Source organism: Epargyreus clarus, unplaced genomic scaffold, assembly GCF_041222505.1.
Source record: "Epargyreus clarus isolate Ecla_fem2 unplaced genomic scaffold, WU_Ecla_fem_2.2 ptg000007l, whole genome shotgun sequence".
Lineage (NCBI taxonomy): Eukaryota > Metazoa > Arthropoda > Insecta > Lepidoptera > Hesperiidae > Epargyreus > Epargyreus clarus.
Window position 1 is genome coordinate 8,341,131 of NW_027332215.1, and position 18,519 is coordinate 8,359,649.

Below are 18,519 nucleotides of genomic sequence, written 5' to 3' on the forward strand. Positions count from 1 at the left end.
AACGTACAGACACTTAACAGTATACACGACGAAAACCTCAAACAAAATTAAGCAGGCATGTACATACATTTCATGTTACACAAAAAAGGCTCCTACCCTAAGTTGTGATACACATCTGCGGTTTATGAGGTCCTGTTTACGAGGCTTGCGGTGGGTCGCAAACAACCCCAATTGGTCCTACAGTGATAAGATTCTCAACTGCTTGTGTGATTTTACGTTAAAGGCCCGACAGCGTTGTCTTGTCAATATGGCGAGGCGGTGGAGTTAGATTTTATTTTTATGAAATATAAATGGCAATCGAGAATGTAGTCCGCCTTTTTTTATTAGGTTAAAATAGCAAATATGCATGCAGTGCTCCTGATGGTAAGTGGCCAATCCAGTCTACGGATATCTCTACATAGAATAAGGGTTCAACCTTTTTTTTTGTTTTCAAAGGTACCCGGTGACGTGGGAGTGACACAGGGTTATGTGGGACTCTTACCGCACTAAAACCCCCCTGGTTGCCGTCCTCGACGCTGCGTAGAGGACTCCTGGTACGTTGCCCCGTCGGGCTCCTTCCAGGTGAGCAAGGCGCTCGCCACACCGTCTGGTGTGCACGACGGTATGCGATCACACATACCACCATGCTTCCCAGGGTAACTGGCCAGGCCGTTAGAGCTCCCACTCTTGCCGCCCGCAACCCCAAAAGCCCCTTTAGTCCCCTCACTGTTATAACAACTTTTCGTCTAAACACAGCAGCGCCTAATATTATCCTTATTAGCCAGATATATAGGTATGTGGTAGTGATGGCTATAGAGTCCAACAGCGAATGTCTATATCTTCGTATTTATGATAAAATGTATTTAGATGTCTTCTTTATTAGCGTTTCATTCATTAGTTAAATATTATTTCAGCGATTCATTAAGCATAAGATAAGTATTAAAGTATCAATATCGAAAATAAATCAGATATTCTAAGTAAAAAGTTATCGGTTAAAAGTTAATAATTCAAATGCAAACATCAAGTAATATCACTACTCTTATATTTTTACTTACTACTTTTAATATTGTTTACTTTCCAAGAAGTTCTTTGCGTTTCTCCAAAGTTTGACGAACTGACATTATTACGAATATCAACAGGAAAGGAGATAAATCAAGTTTATTATCGGAATAAAATACTTTACGGCACCGCGAGTGGCTCGTGCTGGGAAATAAGGTTGAAATGTAATTTGAAAACCTCAAATCAAACTTGGATTGCTTTTTCGAGTAAATCGGCGCGATCGATGCGGTGTAATGGTCTGAAAAACAATGACTCAGTGATGATTCGTTAAGAATTTGTGACCTTATTTTGTTCCGCCTACATTTTTATTTTCAGAGTGGTAGAATCCACCACCGTCACATCAATTTCCGTTTTGTGCTGCTATGTTCTGTTGTAAAGAGTCATCTATAGTCGTCTGGTCGAGACTCTGTAACTTAATCCTCTTGGGTTATACCTATTGGGTTAAACCATTCTATGCCGATCTTAGATAGAAATATCGACAATGTATCCAATAATGGTTTAAATATGAGTCCACCGATCCGACAACGCGACTCTTCCTAAATGCCACCATTTGGCTATATGTAATATTCCTTCCATTTATTTCCTTCCGCTCTTTTTTGCTGACGCATTCCCGTGGAGCGGAATGATGCTTCTTTATACGCAAATGATATCGAATTTATAGCAAAAAAGTGTCAGAATGACAAAAATTGCGCGTTTACACATTTACCAACAGTCACGTTAATTTACATTTTGTTATATATTATTGTATCGAAACAAATAATAAAACGTGAAATTGACACTAGATGCTTTCTCATTATGGCGCAGTTAGAATAATTTATCTATAAATTAAAAATCTTTCTATAACATTTAACCAATGTTGTAAAAGAAATGTTTCATTTCAAAGCTGACTTGAACACGGTCCATTCGCGCGACTCTTACAAAAACTACATTAGATAAAATCATTTAACGAATCAAAAGAAGTATAAGCTCAAAAAGAATGAATTAAAAATACATTTAATTACTAACCTTCTTGTTGCTCTTGAAGACATTGCACTTGAAGACGTTGGTAGCGCCATCCCGTGCGATGTACGAGAAGATCTTCAGGTCGGAGCTATCGTGCGACACGTAGAAGATGCGGTAGATCGGGTGGTGCATGATCTCGATGCATTCGGCGCCGCTCTTAGACTTGCGACTGAAGAACCTGGCGGCCTGGAACAACTTTAGAAAAAAATCTAATTAGAAACTGACTGAGTCGAATATACATGTGCATGCATAAATGCATGTGTGAGTTTTTTTCTACAACATTTGAGTACCAAACGAGCTTTTAATTTACCTTTATGGTCAGTGGACCATTTTAATGTGATGTGCCTGGGCGATAGTAAGCACACTATCGCCCAAGGACGTCATAATCTGTAACCAACTCTATATAGAACAGGTTGTACATGAAGTCAATCACAAATGCGTTGTCACTCCTGAAGTCTAATTTTGTCGTTTTGAATGTAAGTAAGTCGTCTTATAAACCCTTCCACTAAAACGCAAAAATCCTGCACGCTAGAAATGTGGCTGTGGTACCTCCCCAGTCAAACCATTCCAAAAAGTTGCCATAATTATACAAATATAAGTAGAGTTCCTGAAAAGGGAGCACGTAAATATGTAAATGTATCAAAAACGTTAAATTAGGGTCACATTTTAATTATTTTAATACTTTCATATAACGTTCTCCTTATTGTGATTCTTCCGTATAAAACACACCTGTTGCGATACTTGAAGCTTTTTATATAATTTGTTGTCGTTCCCATACTCGAATTACAATATACGCAGTATATATTAATAACACAATATGTTGTTCAAAGAAATGAAATGTCTTTCGTCAAAAATACATGCCCAATGTTTGTTTATTTCGTAAACGATGGAAGCGGTGGAGAATTTGATTTCCTTCATTGTAAATATTCATGAAGCATCCATATGTTTATATTGCAGAATAATTCGATTTCTTCGCACTTTTCCTTATGAATAACTCACTGCTATTACTTTATAATATGTCATGTACAATAGATTCTAATTTTATTTTATTCACATCTTCTCATGGAATACGCATCTCTTGTACAAAATATTTTTAGACAAACGTAGACATATGCTAAGAGATGTTTTGAACAGACACAGGATTTAGGGTTTTGCTACTGTAAAATTATGAAGACAGTACTTACATTTTTTAACATTCATGACAAAATTACATATTTGTTTGAATAAGATAGTATAAACCATAGAAAAGAAAAGCAAGTAGAAGTGGTAAGTACGAGCGAATGTATCGGAACCGTTGTCGCCAAACTCACACTTGCGTTTTTCTTGTTACATATGACACTACTAAAGTAAATATCATTTTATTGGTCGTTTATAGTTAACCCGAAACTATTCTAAAATATACAGAATGAATATGTAAAAACAACTTAGGCGCTAATAATATTAAGGTTTATTTTGCTACAACATTTAAAAGCATTTACGTCATTTAGTATTTGAAAATGTAGTTCCGCTACTTGACCATAGATGGCAGTGATTGGGCTTAATGCAATTATAGCCCTAAGCTCATTAAACTTACGGACCAAACTTGCGTAATATTTCTCCTACTCGAATAGCGCAGTGATAAAAGAGTTTATTTACGATAAAATTATCGATACTCATCAATCTAATGTGAATAATAAATCCATGGAATAAGATTAAAATTAAACAAGGTTTAATTATTAAGAACTGTAATAAAAATAACATAGGTAGAAGTCGTAAAGATCAATACACGAAATTTGTTTTAAAAATATATTATAAAAAAATTAGTTAGGTTAAAATGTTCAAGACTAAATACTACGTACTACGTAATTTACGTATTTTTGTACATAGATATATTTTGTAAATGAGATAAAGTAAATATATAAATGTTAAACATTTAGTAATTGGCCGCATTCTTAACAATTATATAGTATCTGTCTATTTCTCCTTACTAGTAGCACTCATAAATCCAAGCAAAAAAATATTTTGATCTTTTCATAATCAATGACGTTACATTATGACATTACATTATTACAATTTGTCACAACAGATGTCGCGGTTGCCACGGCGGTAACAGGATTATTAAATTAAATATGTCTGGTGACAAAATGAATGCAGACCGAAACTCGGTAATTCAGATACTACATAATGAGTAAAGGTATGAGCTGATGAAATCCTGTAAGAAATAGGTCCCAAATTAGGACGAGCCAAGCCTACACTTAATTAGAGAATTCGGCACGGAATGCCACTAAACGAGTGTTATTGACTGCTCGCTTCATATATTGGATATGAAAATGTTAACCCTTCAATTACTTTCGTATTATATTGTATTTATTCGTATTATATTATTTGCGTATTACTCATACACAAGAAAGAGATACCATTTGTATGTAAGGATGATTAAATACTAATACTAATATTAAAATTTCTTTTCGAAACAATCATTAAATAAGGTTGCTTAATGATTTTTAAACGTAATAAACGTGTTTACAAAGCTTCCTATACTTTAACTTTAATTAATTCTATATTACTACAGTTAATTGATTCAAATTTCACTTTCAATTCTAACCAATTACTCAGTTGCATTAATTCAATTGGCAAACGAATTGCCAGAGTAGCTGTCCTATCGCGGACGAGGAAACGATAAATTATTTATATTTTTGTCGCTGTGTGTAAATAAATTTATTTGATTTAATTTTTCTATTCAATTTTATAATTTTCGTCGAATCTAGTCGTGCGAAAAAAATTTCACGCTAGCTACTGAAATCTTGTGAAAGAGTGTTATATAACACCCGCCTCAAATAGACGAAAAAATCCACGTATCGAAAAAATACTGTACATTTAATACAAACATAAAGGTTTTCCTTTTTTGCATATGAATTCTCATATTATTAAATGTGAATGACGCCACGTACCCGAATCATTGTTGTACGACTGATCACTTATCCTCTTTCAGAAATAAAGTAATTATGATATCACGAAGAAAGGAAAGGGTTAAACTCATAATTTTCATTATTCATATTACTTCCCTGTAAAATATTACTGATATTTTTTAAATGAAATAAAATAAACATTTCTATAACGATCGTCACATATTTCTTCCTGTGCTAACTTTCTTTATCTTTCTTTCCATTATTTCTTTAATCGTTGACAATGAAACAAGTGCCAAACGTTTCTAATTTAGAATCTGTTTTGCGACGAATTCAAAGTTGAACAGGGTCCGGTCAGGAGATTCTAAGGGGTTTGATTAATCAGTTTTGAAGGACTTCCAAGTGATGAAGTTTTTCGATCAGTCCGTTTGGTAATAATTTAGAAGATTAACAACAGCTTCATTAATCGTTTTAAGAAAAATCTTCACTTCCAAATATATTTAGTTATAAATGCCCAAAATATCTCTAAGCTCAGTAAAGAAGTGGAGATGGAATTAGGTAGAGTTTCTGACAAATATACTATGGATTCGCGTTTTAAAAAACTGTTCAGGATTATTATTTATAAAGATAACAATTGTATATATTGAGTCAGTTTCTTTCGATATATCTATTAGCTTATATGAAATTCCTTAACATTAAGACACACCGAATACTTTGGCATACGACCCTTAAAAACGGCAATAGTTTAGAAACCACATATAGACTTCACTACAAGTATCATTCAGTTAGATGATTTGATGTCAATCACCAAATATCGGTCCACTACGATCCGGACGTGGCGCTCAGTGAAGCGAGTGCACATTGGAAACCCATAACGGTCACGCACACAACGCTATTACGTACTCCTACATTGCTACTAATTTCTTAGCAACAAATTTTCTGACATAACTTGATTTAAGCCATCCAAAATGAATTACTTTGTTTGTTTGAAATAGCAAATGAGCATGCAACCCGCCTGGTGGTAAATGGCTACTGGCGCCCATGGACATCTCAATCAACCCCTGATAACCTAAGATAAGATTAATATCTGGACTTGGCAACAGATGCGTTGCTACCTCTGAAGATGAAGTTTGAAGGCTTCGGATAAGTATATGTCCCTTACGACACACGATTACTGACATTACTGTTTACATTTATCTGTCCATTAAAGTTATCAGATTTACACAAGCACCTGAGCAAATGAGCAACAATAGACACATTATTAGGCTGTCCAATAAGCCAAATAGTAACAATGCCTTCAAGCTGTTCGTTTTCATGTAGGTACATAATATGTACATTGTACGTCGACTGCAATGAAGCGCATTGTTTTACCACGTAACTTTAGTTAAATATCAAGTTACTCATTAAAGTTAAAGTTTTGTTCATTTAGGGTTCCGTACCCACACCGTAAAAACGGAAGCTAAACTAAACCTCCGTTGTCTCTCCGTCCGGCCGTCTGTCCGTCAGTCTGTCACAGGGCTCTATCTCCAGAACCGCATCGACACTTGAATTTTTACAGATAATGTATGAGGGTGGTCGCTGTTGTTGGTAATAAATGGGGGTCGTCATACGAGGAAACCGCTATTTTTCGTATTCGTATTCATTGATTATAAAAAATAACGACCGACTTTACATTTTTGTAAAATAAGCCATCAATGTTAAACGCAAAAAAAATCTTAAATACAATTGAATTATAAGCCGTGCTCTGAATGTATACCTATTATAAAGTAAAATCTCCCTCCGCCTTTGTCCGTCTGTCAGAACGCAATAAACTCAAAATCTACCGAACCAATTCCTATGTAGTTTTCACCAATGGATGGAGTGTTTCGTCAGGATGGTTTGTATGTATAATTTATTATAGGTATATATGTAAATTGACTAAACTACAATGACAATTTGCAAAATGATATTTAAAACAATATCATTTTGCAAATTAATTACAAATGTATAATTACATTATGTTGATAAATCAATGTGAAAATTAGTTACTGAGGAAAGTTTTCCTATTTTGAGAAAATGCGCTCTAAAAATATTTTCATACTGTGAAACTACCTATAATTGTGAAGCGCTTTTGTCAAGGAATAGGAATTTTTCGCCCTTTCATCACGTAGCTCTCGAGGCGCAATGGTTAGCGCGTTCGGATGTTAAGCTCGAGAGGTCGGTGGTTCAAATCCACCCGAGAGCGTTAATGGTAGGGAAGTTGTATTTTTTTATTTGTTGTGTGAATATATTTTTCAATTTATTACTTTCATTTTGAAAAAAAATAAAATTGTTTAATTACACAAAAAGTGGAATATCACAGAGAATATTTAATTTATAATTATGTTTAAATAGATGTCCTCTCATAATATGAAGAGTTGCTTGCCAATTTAGGAATATTATCTTCCTTATGTAATGTATATTTAAATAACTTAAGTTAGTAGTAAATATTTATCGATATGAATTTGCCAGTTTCCGGTCCATATTCCGATGATATGTACGTCATGTTATTTTTTGGAACGCGGGCGAAGCCGCGGGTTTACATTTAAACTCTTAACATTTAAACTCTTAGGTCTAACATTGAAACCGAAACTAACTCTAGCTGTAGGCCTATCACCCGAATTGTTCACGAATTCTACATTTGGTCACGTTGGAGAGAATTCCAGCTGGCCAATGGAATTCCAATATTGTGGGCTCTGGAATTTCTTTGAACGCCGAATGTTTATTCATTGAACTTATTCGTCTATAAGTATTTGGTCACATAAATTATCAATTTGTATTTTGAATTGCTGAGTCATGTTATTTCTGATTAGCCTCTAGAACTTCCCTCTCCCTCTTTTCTGATTAGCTCATATAATATAATGGTATAATAGGCAACACATACCTAATCTTGAAAACTTATGAAGAACAAGCGATAAATACTTTTGAAAATGTGGAATGCCAAAGTCATACTATTCTGTAACATCGTTTTTAATGTCCAAATCTGAAACCACGATTAGATATCAAATTCAAAAATAAATAATACCAATAGCACCGCCCTTGTGAGTGGAGATAAGACGAACCATTTATGTGTGTGAGGAATTCTGATATTACAAGGTGAGTATGTAATTCACGTCTGCAATATCAAGTATCATTGATTGCAAAACACCAATTCCATTGTCTTTATTTTATTTGCCTAGAAGCAATCGAGATATTATATATCGAGATTCCAATTCCATTTGGTATTTAACGGAATAGAACTTCAAAGAGGTAATTAAAAAATCAAATGTTATTATGAGTCTGCGTTCAACACAAAACTCTTTAATGGCAGAATCGGTCCGAGATTTCAATTTCGCACCGCAAATAAACTTTTCCGATTCAAACCACTGTAAAAGGGCAAACGATTGACGATACCTACCTACGGATAGTAGGAATAAAAATTATGAAAGTGGATTTTTATGCAGAATACTTTCGTGTTAGCAGTTATGTTTTGATTTTTCTAATTTTATTACATCGTCTTCAAAACAGGAATTATTTTAAGAAATATTATAGTTATAAGTACACAAAAATTATAAATAATGCATTTCTATGATAAAAACAAAATGTAATTTAATGCGCTCAAGTTTATTAACACAAGATTAAATCGTAAAATTCGTCTTCCTGATGATTACAGATTCAAGGGTACGGTTCCCAAAAATCATTTAGTATAGCACCATAACAGGTTGTAGGCCAACATTTGTAGATGAAACCAATACTCTTATTTTGTAAATCCGTACTAAAGCATTTACCAGTAAAATCATAACCGGCTACGCACGATGTATAGGTAATATCCGACGAGAAACTCAGGAACTCGCCTTCTTTCTTCTTTTTTAGGGCTCCGTACCAAAAGGGAAAAACTGCATCCTATTACCAACCTGTCTGTCCGTCTATCGCGGGATTCTATCTCTTGAACCGTAATAGATAAACACTTGAATTTTTTACAGAACATGTATAACAAAAAATACTAAAACCAAAATCTTACAAATAAATGGGGGTCGTCATACAAAAACCACGATTCCTATCTACCGCTTTTACATAGAAATCGTAAGATAGTTCAAATTTTCAAAATGCACTTCCGTCTGCGAGTTCGACTCGCACCTGGCCAATTTCTATTTTTATTATCAATAGAACAGCAGGTATACCGGGGTAGCGTGGCACGTTTATTATATGTTGCTTGCTCACTCCCTACTCGTTACTCCCCCAGTAAAATGCCTTAAGGTATTGAATTTGCCAAATCATTACAATGTTAAGAATTTTCTTATTGCGAATAAATACGTAGCTAAAACATTTTTCCCGGATCCCGGAAAATAATGAGCGTTTGATTATATTAAGATACAAAACAACGAAGATTAAAACATATAGGTTAGGTCTAGTAGGTTGAGACTCTGCTTTGATTCTGACTTTTAATTTTGTAAACGTATTAACGACCAATACGTGTTTTCTTATTAATTAATAATAATAATAAAAATAGACACAGTAAATAACATTACATTAAATACATTTTATTTATTTGCTAAGTTCTAAATTTGCAAGGTAACGGTCACAGCACAGCCGCCCATGCACATTTAAAATCGACTTAAAATTTCATTAGTCTTTCTTTGATATGAGCCTCAGTTGCCTTGCTACCCGTGATGATTAAGTAAGAAATATGATAAGATACATCGTTACGTCTAGCTAACCATAGGTGCTGTTAATAGAATTAATACAAAATATTATTAATTCTTTGTTTTACTACTAACTATTATTTGTTTTAAAGTAATAGCATCCATTAAAATATTACAATGAAGGGTAAAAGGGTTTTTGTTAATCGTTTGGCACCGTGCCCGCTTTTCTTGGCTTTTAAGGTTATTTAAATATTAAAAAAGTAAACGGTGACTAACGTAATGCCTGCTCCAGGAGCAAACTTGTCGCATCAGGTTAAAAATTAAAGTGAACTTAACGAAGAAAAGCTTACTTTTTACATCTCGTAATATTTTGTCAGTGATAGCCTAATGGTTAAGAACCTCGGCTTCTCGATTGAGGAGTCCGAGATTCAAATCCCGGGCACGCACCTCCGATTTTTCAAAATTATATGCGTAGTAGAAATTAATTATCACTTGCTTAAACGGTGAAGAAAAACATCGCGAGGAAACCTGAGAGATTTATAAATAAAATCTCAATGGTATGTGAAGTCTACCAATGATCATGATCATGATCAATATTTTGACGCTGACTTTGGGGTGAAAACTATAATATAGCTTTAAGGGACTACCAGTACTATTTTTGTCCAGTTGTCGTCATTTTAAATTATTTACCTTTTTTAATTGATAAAAGCTAAAGATAATCAATAGCTAGCTAGCAAACATAAAAAAAACCGTTGATAAATAAATAAATATAAGGTAAAGTGAAATTAAATTATAGATGTTTAATTTTAATTTCATTAATTTCTAACTCGACTACCTATAACATGCTTGTTACCCAACACATAATGGAATTAGATAGAGCATCTAATTGAATTATTGTAATTAATTTCGGTCAATAAGGTTTCACATTTGACATTACATAGGAGCCAAGTACAGGTGTCATCAAATTAAGTAATTTGTTATGATCAATTAATTATTGGATGCTACATGCATTCTGTTTTAGTTAATGATTAATTGTAATGGATGTCCTATTATTCATACAATAAAAGATATACATGCATGTAATATACTTGTTTATAATATAGAAATAACCACATAGTCGCCTTGATTGCCCTCTATGGACATCTGTAATCAATCCCAGATAAAATTAGAATCCTAAGTTAAGTCAAGTCGGCCACAGATGAGTAGCTACCCTCGAGGAATAGGTTGGAATGTCTCAGAAAAGCATGTCTTAGGAGCTTAAACCTGCTTCAAATATACTATTTTATTTTAGAATTCCATTTTAATTGAAGTACAGTCTAACATATGTGAAGAGAAATTTCGTAAGATTTTACTTTGAGCATTGCAGTGCATTTAGTTTCATTCGACACATTTTTCATGTTCATTGATAAAACGCCGCAAAGAATCGACTCGACATAAGAATTGGGCGCCAAATTGTGTCATAAAGCTTTGTCATCATTGATATTATGTTAGGTAAATCTATTTTAACACGCTTTTATTAGCTTCATACATATGTTGGTATGTTAGTATGTAACGGAATCTTTGAACATGATTTTAACCCCCTTCAAAACGTCGGATTAACTCGAAATTTGGCATACTTATTAAGGACCGATGACAATTCAATATTTTAAACATTAATAGTTTTGTACCATTGTCCTTATCAACATCCTCTGGATTAACGATTTTCGAGGCGAGATTTTTCAAACACCTTCAGCAAAGTTCATCGCAACTTTAGATTGCAAATAATTATTGCTATTTAGTTTCAATAGGCGTAACTTTTATATCGTGATTTTTAGTTTAGAAAATAATAATGTTATTTCCCTATAACTCAAATGTTCTGAAACATATCTACAATGCGCTCTTGTAGAATGATTTTTAGGATTCCGTACTCAAAGGTTAAAACGAAACCCTCTGCGGTCTGTTCGTCTGTCGTTGGGCTTTATCTCTTAAATCGTAATAGATAGACACTTGATTTTTTTACAAACGATGAATAATGGTGGTCGCTATAACGAGAAATACTAAAAATTAATAAATAATTATAGTTCAAAAAACTAAAAAACACGCTTTTATGATAAAATCAACTAAAAAGTAGAAAATAATTTTCAATCTAAGAATCAATTAAGGAACAGTAAATAGTATAATTGTGGAAAAGTTTGGGGTGCTCCATTTATCAGGTTCGAAAAGCACCCCACACTTTTTCCACAATTTTACTATTGTATTTTACAATTTTACTTACATTTTGAACTATAATTATTTGATGCTGCGTTCAATATTTATTTTTAATATTTTCTCGATACGTTGAAGTAGTAACTGTTTAGGTGATTTTGCATTAGTTATTCAAAGGTCCCAATGGAAAGGAATGTTGAACGACCGTCACGCTTATATCAACTTCATGATTATGTATGTACGAGTATGCACTTTCATTAGGAGCTACAAATTACTTATGAAGGGACGCAGTGCATCAGTGGCCCACGCGTAACATTCATTCTATAGTCAATTTATATTCTAGGTACCAAATACATCTTTCGACAAACTATGTCTATCCGTCTTTTACAACAGATTACCTGAGTATATGATGTTAAACACGATTATTAAGGAATCTTCAAAATGTATGGTAAATTTAATTATAATTACTATTATTTTAATGGAAAATGTTATTAAGTTTGTGTCTTTTATTAAGTTTTGATGAAAAGTCGGCACTAAACATTACCATAATAAAATGTGTGCATTGCGAGATATGGGTCTTAATTACTCTTAAGCCTGTTTCCTGCATGGAAGTAAAGATTCAAGTAGCACGCGTGCGGTCAAACACCGGCGCGACATGAAAATCGCCCTAAAATCGTATAAAAATAATGATATTTTTAGGACAATCTACTTTTCTATTCTTTATTTAGTTTTTGGTGTAAGTAATTTTTAAATAAATTAATAAATATATATATAGTTACCTTAGACTTGACTTTGCTCCGACGGGTGGTGATGCGCACGCCCTCTGTCGACACGTCCACAGTCACCTTGCGCTTCTTCACGCTCCGCGCCTTGAATTCGTACTGCAAGAAATAAAGAACTTACTACACACACACACTGTTACATTGACGTTACGTATGGGGCTAACCCCATACTCTTATATCTCACTCAAAAGGCTAACCTATTGAGAAGGAAGGTTATAGTTTACATAAATCTGCTTAATAACAGTTAATAGTTTCAAGCTGCCGTGTTCCGGTTTGAAGGGTGTGCTAAAAGGACATATACTTTTCCGATGCGTTTTACATAATTTAGTCCGCAGGGGTAGGAACGTGTCCCTGTACTTCCGGGGCCAGAATAAGGCTACGGTATCCTCTGCCTGTCGGAGGCGACTAAAAGGGGGCTTCCGGTGTTGCGGGTGACAAGGGTGGGAGCTCGGACCGCCCGGCCTGCGACCCCGGAAGGAAGGCGGTATGTGTGGTCGCGTACCGTCGTGTACACCAGACTATATGGCGAGCGTTATGCTCACCTGGACGGAGTCCGACGGGGTAACGCGCTAAGAGGACTCCAGTTGCTTTCCTTTGGAGATCCCGAGTCCTTTACGCAGCACCGAGGACGGCTACCGGGGGGTTTTAGTGCGGTAAGTATCCCACATAAATCTGTCTCGCTCCCACGGCACCGGGTACTTTTTGAAGGTTTCCCCCTCGAAAACAAAAAAAATGGGGTACGAACGTATCTGTCGCCAATCCTAAATAGGAATCTGGTGCAATCTGAAATTTTAGCGGACAGGTGGTTAATCGACCACAGACAGCCACCCCTAGCTTAAAATAAAGATCGTTTACACTCCACACAAGCGGTGATACCCGCTTCATTGATTATACATTCAGTATCTACATTTGACGAAATGGGAAAGGGCGAGTCGTGTAAATGATTTGCTTACATTGAATAGATTTCAATACGTCCCGACTCCCGAGTCACTTCGCGGTCTGGGGATTTGCTCTATTTTAAGATCCTACGCTGTTACTCTGGGTTTCCCTTTCACCCCGAGGATCAAATGAAATGACTGGAAATATATTTATGTACGAGACATATTCCAAGATTTACCTACTTATTTAAGTTTATTGTATAAGTAGCAATGCTTTTCTTGTATGTACATCTAGAAGGTACTATTATTATAGAAGAATTAAATCTGTTCTTGAAGCCTTGCTTGGGATCACGTTGTTCTGAATCAAAGAAATAATAAGATACGAGTATATATTAGGTAGTCAGTATTAGTAACCGGTGTAATAATCTTATTTTCCCAAATAGGTAGTAGTGTCGGATTTACGTAAGGTTTATGGACAGACGATAATTACGAGTATATTACAATTTAGTTGGTCTGTTTGTTCGTTTAAACATCAAGCAGTAGCTACTGATGGGATTACTAGGATTTGTCGATATTTTCATTTTTAATCGTTTATGTAGGTTCATGACTAGCACGAATAGCCGTATAGTATTATGCTATTCAAACACAAGAGTGTAAACACCAACTGTTTAGAGCTATTTTCTGTGGCTTACAAGCTTTGGTGGCCTATTCAAAAGATCCATAATCTGAAATGCAGGAGTCTGAGCTTATTACACTCTAATGGACTTGCAAATATAACTCAACGAGGAAACAAGTTTTAGTTGTGGGTTTACAGTAAACTTAGTAAAAATTTTTATTTAACCACGAGGTTCCTTTGAATTCTGGTGAATTTTATGTTATTTATTGATATAGCAATAGCACCTACTTTCAATTTATAACATAGTTTTTATACTTCTTTGTTTCAATTTTTAACAATAACAATGTTTATCCCTTAAATATTTCCGAGAAAAATTGGAGTATAAGTATATTATTTTAAAGTCACAAGTCAAAGTTATTGAGACTCAGTTTTTTCATAAATGTACTACTTGTGTGTTTAAAAAATATACTTAGGTACATTTTACGCAAACTGAAATATTCCTGTCTATCTAATATGTGTAATATCCTAAACTGTTCTAAAGTATAATAATGACTTTCTACTTGACTTAAATATGTAAGAGACAAGTTTAAATTAAGTACAAATACAGTCTCAGACAATTTAATTCTTAGATTTCAGAAACAAAATTACATTTCGTGCTATAAAAAAGAAGTAAAAAATAATCCCCGCTAGATAAAGCTGGAGAACCGGCGGCCAAAGTGCTTAAACACAATTTCCTAGGTTCATTAGTGTGATGTCTCCGCTGGGATTAAATTGTAGACCCATCGATAGGCATTTCGTAGAAGGACGCTGTGTAATTAAAAATAAGGAACAAAGAAATTGTAGCGTCGTGAAAACATTGTGTAATGTTTAAGGGAGTTTTAGTGGCCATTCTGAAGTCTGGACTTTAAATTGCATGGGTCTCGTCCCAGATTGAAGAAACTACATAGCAAAAATCTACGAAAATTGGCACTGATTGAAAATATTTTATATGAAAAAAAGCCTTGAAGCTAAAAATAAAATGAAGCAGTTTTTTCCGCCAAGTTCTTAGAATGTCGTAGCAACACCAAGCATTTTATTAATTTCAATTTTTAATGTTTTAATTAGATACGTTAAACTTATTCTAGCAAGCACTTGTATCAGTTTCTATTTTTAGGGTTCCGTGCCCAAAGGGTAAAAACGGGACCCTATTACTAAGCCTCCGCTGTCTGTCCATCTGTTCGCCTGCCAAAGGGCTCTATCTCTTGAATCGTAATAAATATACAACTAAATTGTTTACAGATTATGTATAACTGGTCGCTTTTACAACCAATAATAAAAATAAACATATCTTGAAATTAAATGCGGGTCTCCTATTGAACCGGTACGTAGACAGTTCAAATATTTAAAATGTAATTACTTCAATGTCTCCATGTGCTAGTTCTTCTCGTACTTGAACATTTTTTTATGTTAGGGACGCTGAAGCAATTTATACACATAGAAGTCAAGAGTCATTTGTACTCCTAACGTGTTGGATGTCGTGTCTCGTACAGTTGTAAATGGCATCTGCCGGCTTCCCTGAACTAGAACTTAGGACATAATTCAAATGTCAGATAAACTGTTGGCTTACGGTTTCTTAGATAGATTGGGAATAGAGGTGTGTAAAAAACAAAATACCACGCAATTCAAATAGGTTATCTATTTGAATTATTATATTAACTATTTGATATAAACTATTTGATATTGTAATTTTATTGTCTTTATGTAGTCTTCGTCGTATGAAAAAAGCTACTGCGATACTGAGATAAATACTAAATCGGTTATAACCCGATATAATATAACCTTTTACTTTCATACTATTGTAAGTTCGAAAGAAAAATTATTGCATTCCTGTAGTAGGTATTAGAAAATAAAATTAATGACATAATCACAATCCCGCGGAACCGCGAACGGATAGTAATAAGAAACATAAAGGGAAAGGTCTCCAAGATGGCTGACAGGAAGATTCTAACAAAGGGCTAGAAAGTGTGCCAAGAGTGAAAAAGTCTCCATCTTCCTGTCAGCCCCGTATTTGTTGCTGAGACTGTTGCAAATAGCTTGCCTTCGTTCGCCTCTCTAGATGACATACTGCGTACGTTTAACCTCATAGTACTTGATTGTAATTGTTTTAACCTCATAGTACTTGATTGTTTTTTGTTAGTTATATTGAAATTAATATAAATTACTGTTTTCGACTGTATCAGGTACGATCACATATAATTTTGCTAAAATTTAAATTTAAAGAACTGCTACAAAAGTTACAATCTATACTTAATGTGAAATTTAAACGGTTTCAGTAATCAAAATTAATAGATATAATTAACAAATACGGCCCTATGATTTCCACTAAACCGTGTAAGATAGACAGAAGCGCTATCACCGAATTTTTTAATATTAAAATATATGAGTAACTTTTTTTTCCGCTTTCAAATGTACCTAATAAATACGTAAAAAAGAACCAAAAAGGAGCATTAAATAAAATATTTGAAAATAACTCATGTTCTTGCGTGACAATCGTGGCAAAATACTTCCAAAACAAAAACACAATGTCAACAGAAAATAGCGCAGCTAACTTAATACAGAGCAACATGTATTGATGTTACATTTGCATGAAATTAGAAAATAAAAAGAGCAGGTTTTAAATTTCGCTTCGGACTTTCATTAAAACGTAAACCGCTGTGAATTAAGAAAGGTATGAATGGTAAAAAAACTTTGTGAAGGGTAAATAATGGGTACAACCTTATCATTCTTGAATTCGGTTAGAAAGGAAATTGTCGGGAAGTATGAGGATGAGCCTCTAAATTTGAAACACCGGATGTTGACGACAAATGAAGAATGCCGAATTCAAACGGAATGCGAAACAATGAAGTAAATCCCAACTTATCAATTAACACAATCTGTGACACAAATGTGGAAGTTGGTAGACTCGTCTCTGACGGAACCACCGTCACACCTATTTCTACCTAACAATAGCAGTGATTAGCACAGCTGTGTTCTGGTTTGAAGGGTATGTTAAGGAACACATACTTTTCTGGCGCGTTCGAGCTTAGTCCGCAGGTAGCAGCGCATCTATATCAATATCTAATCCTAATCAATAGCAATATCTAATCCTATCTGGGGCTGATTACTGATGTCCATAGGCGGCAGTAGACACTTTGGTGAGGTACTGTGTGCTCCTCTGCTACTCCTATATTATAAAAGAAAATGAGTTTCTATCAAACATACTCCTTAAATTTCATTTAGTATATAGTTTCCGTCCTTTTAATTATGTAGTACATTATAATTAAACATTGATGAAATTTTGATATAAAGATCCTTATCAACTTTTGTTTTTGTAATTTGAATATCGAAACGTTTAAAACGCTTAACGGGTCGTAAACGATTTGATGATGCTAGGAAGCGCTTATAATCACAATATTGCCGTCGGAGCAATAATCATTTTCGTTTCACGAGCTTTTATTGTGTAAATGTGGGACAATACATTTATATTCTAAAGGAGGCGAAGTCGAGATGCGTGTCATTTCCATATTTCATTGTTACGATATCACGACATCTCGCCCCAGTGGCGATAATAATCTCCGATCCTTAGGGACTCTCGCCATCTATTGACAAGGTACTGCAAGGAAATAATATTATTTTTTCTCACTCTAACTATTTCAATTACAATTATACTTTGGACTTCAGGAAGACAACTCTTTATAATCAAGTTATACTGCCAAATGGAAATACGCCGAACAAAGTAGTCGAAAGGTTTAAGAACCACCGAAGGGTTTTAAGAGAACTTAAGGAAGAAAACAATATGAATACCGCAAAGTTCCATGAATAATTATAGAATGCGATTTAAAAGTCACTATTTTCATTTCCTGCTATCCAATAGTTTGTCCACTTGACTGACTTTTAATTTTATTGAAGACCCGCGAGGCATAGCGGTTACTATAGCGGTCTGCCACGCTGAGGCTTCTGGGTTCGATTCCCGGTCAGGTTTGGGTGTGTGTGTATTTGTCTCTATTCGAATCCATGGCAAATACAAAATAATCTAGTGTAGAGCTATGAGTGTAGATAGCGTTATTCATTTTATTATACCATTCTTAAACCCTTTAACATAACATAAAGCTTTGCTAATGTTAAGGTTAAGTTGTTAAATGAGGATAGACCCTTAGCGATATGGTCTTTTGATTGTCTTATTTGTCTTTGGAACGCTGGGAAAATATCATTTCAGAATTGTTATTGTCAAGGACTACGTTCCTTTATCAGTCGAAACAATTCCGGTAAATCGTAATTAAGTCTAAGCTGTAATATCAAACCAATTATTTGTATTAAAAGTCCATACAAGCTTCAAGAATTTATTCTCATAGAAACCTAATGTAATGACTATTCGGCATTAACAAAGAAAGTAACTAAAGTATACATTTCTTTTGAAAATAAAACGTAGATCCGAAGGCCTTATATTTAACATTAACCAAAATTTCTCACAAAAGA

General features: G+C 34.4%; 1 protein-coding gene and 1 long non-coding RNA gene across 4 annotated transcripts in view; both read right to left on the reverse strand.

Annotated features, from left to right (window-relative positions):
- The window catches only part of LOC140743346 (uncharacterized), a 466,218-nt gene that overhangs the window by 94,476 nt on the left and 353,223 nt on the right, over nt 1–18,519 (reverse strand). The gene's annotated exons all lie outside the window — the stretch shown is intronic.
- Nucleotides 1–18,519, reverse strand: part of LOC140743344 (carboxyl-terminal PDZ ligand of neuronal nitric oxide synthase protein) — a 287,400-nt gene that overhangs the window by 79,928 nt on the left and 188,953 nt on the right. For 2 of the 3 annotated variants that reach the window (XM_073074519.1, XM_073074518.1), the window contains 2 exons: nt 12,529–12,630; nt 2,044–2,235 (listed from right to left, as the gene is read on the reverse strand). In XM_073074519.1, the coding sequence (XP_072930620.1) occupies nt 2,044–2,235; nt 12,529–12,630 (294 nt within the window). The remainder of the gene's footprint in view (nt 1–2,043; nt 2,236–12,528; nt 12,631–18,519) is intronic. The other variant, XM_073074520.1, reaches the window with a different exon arrangement.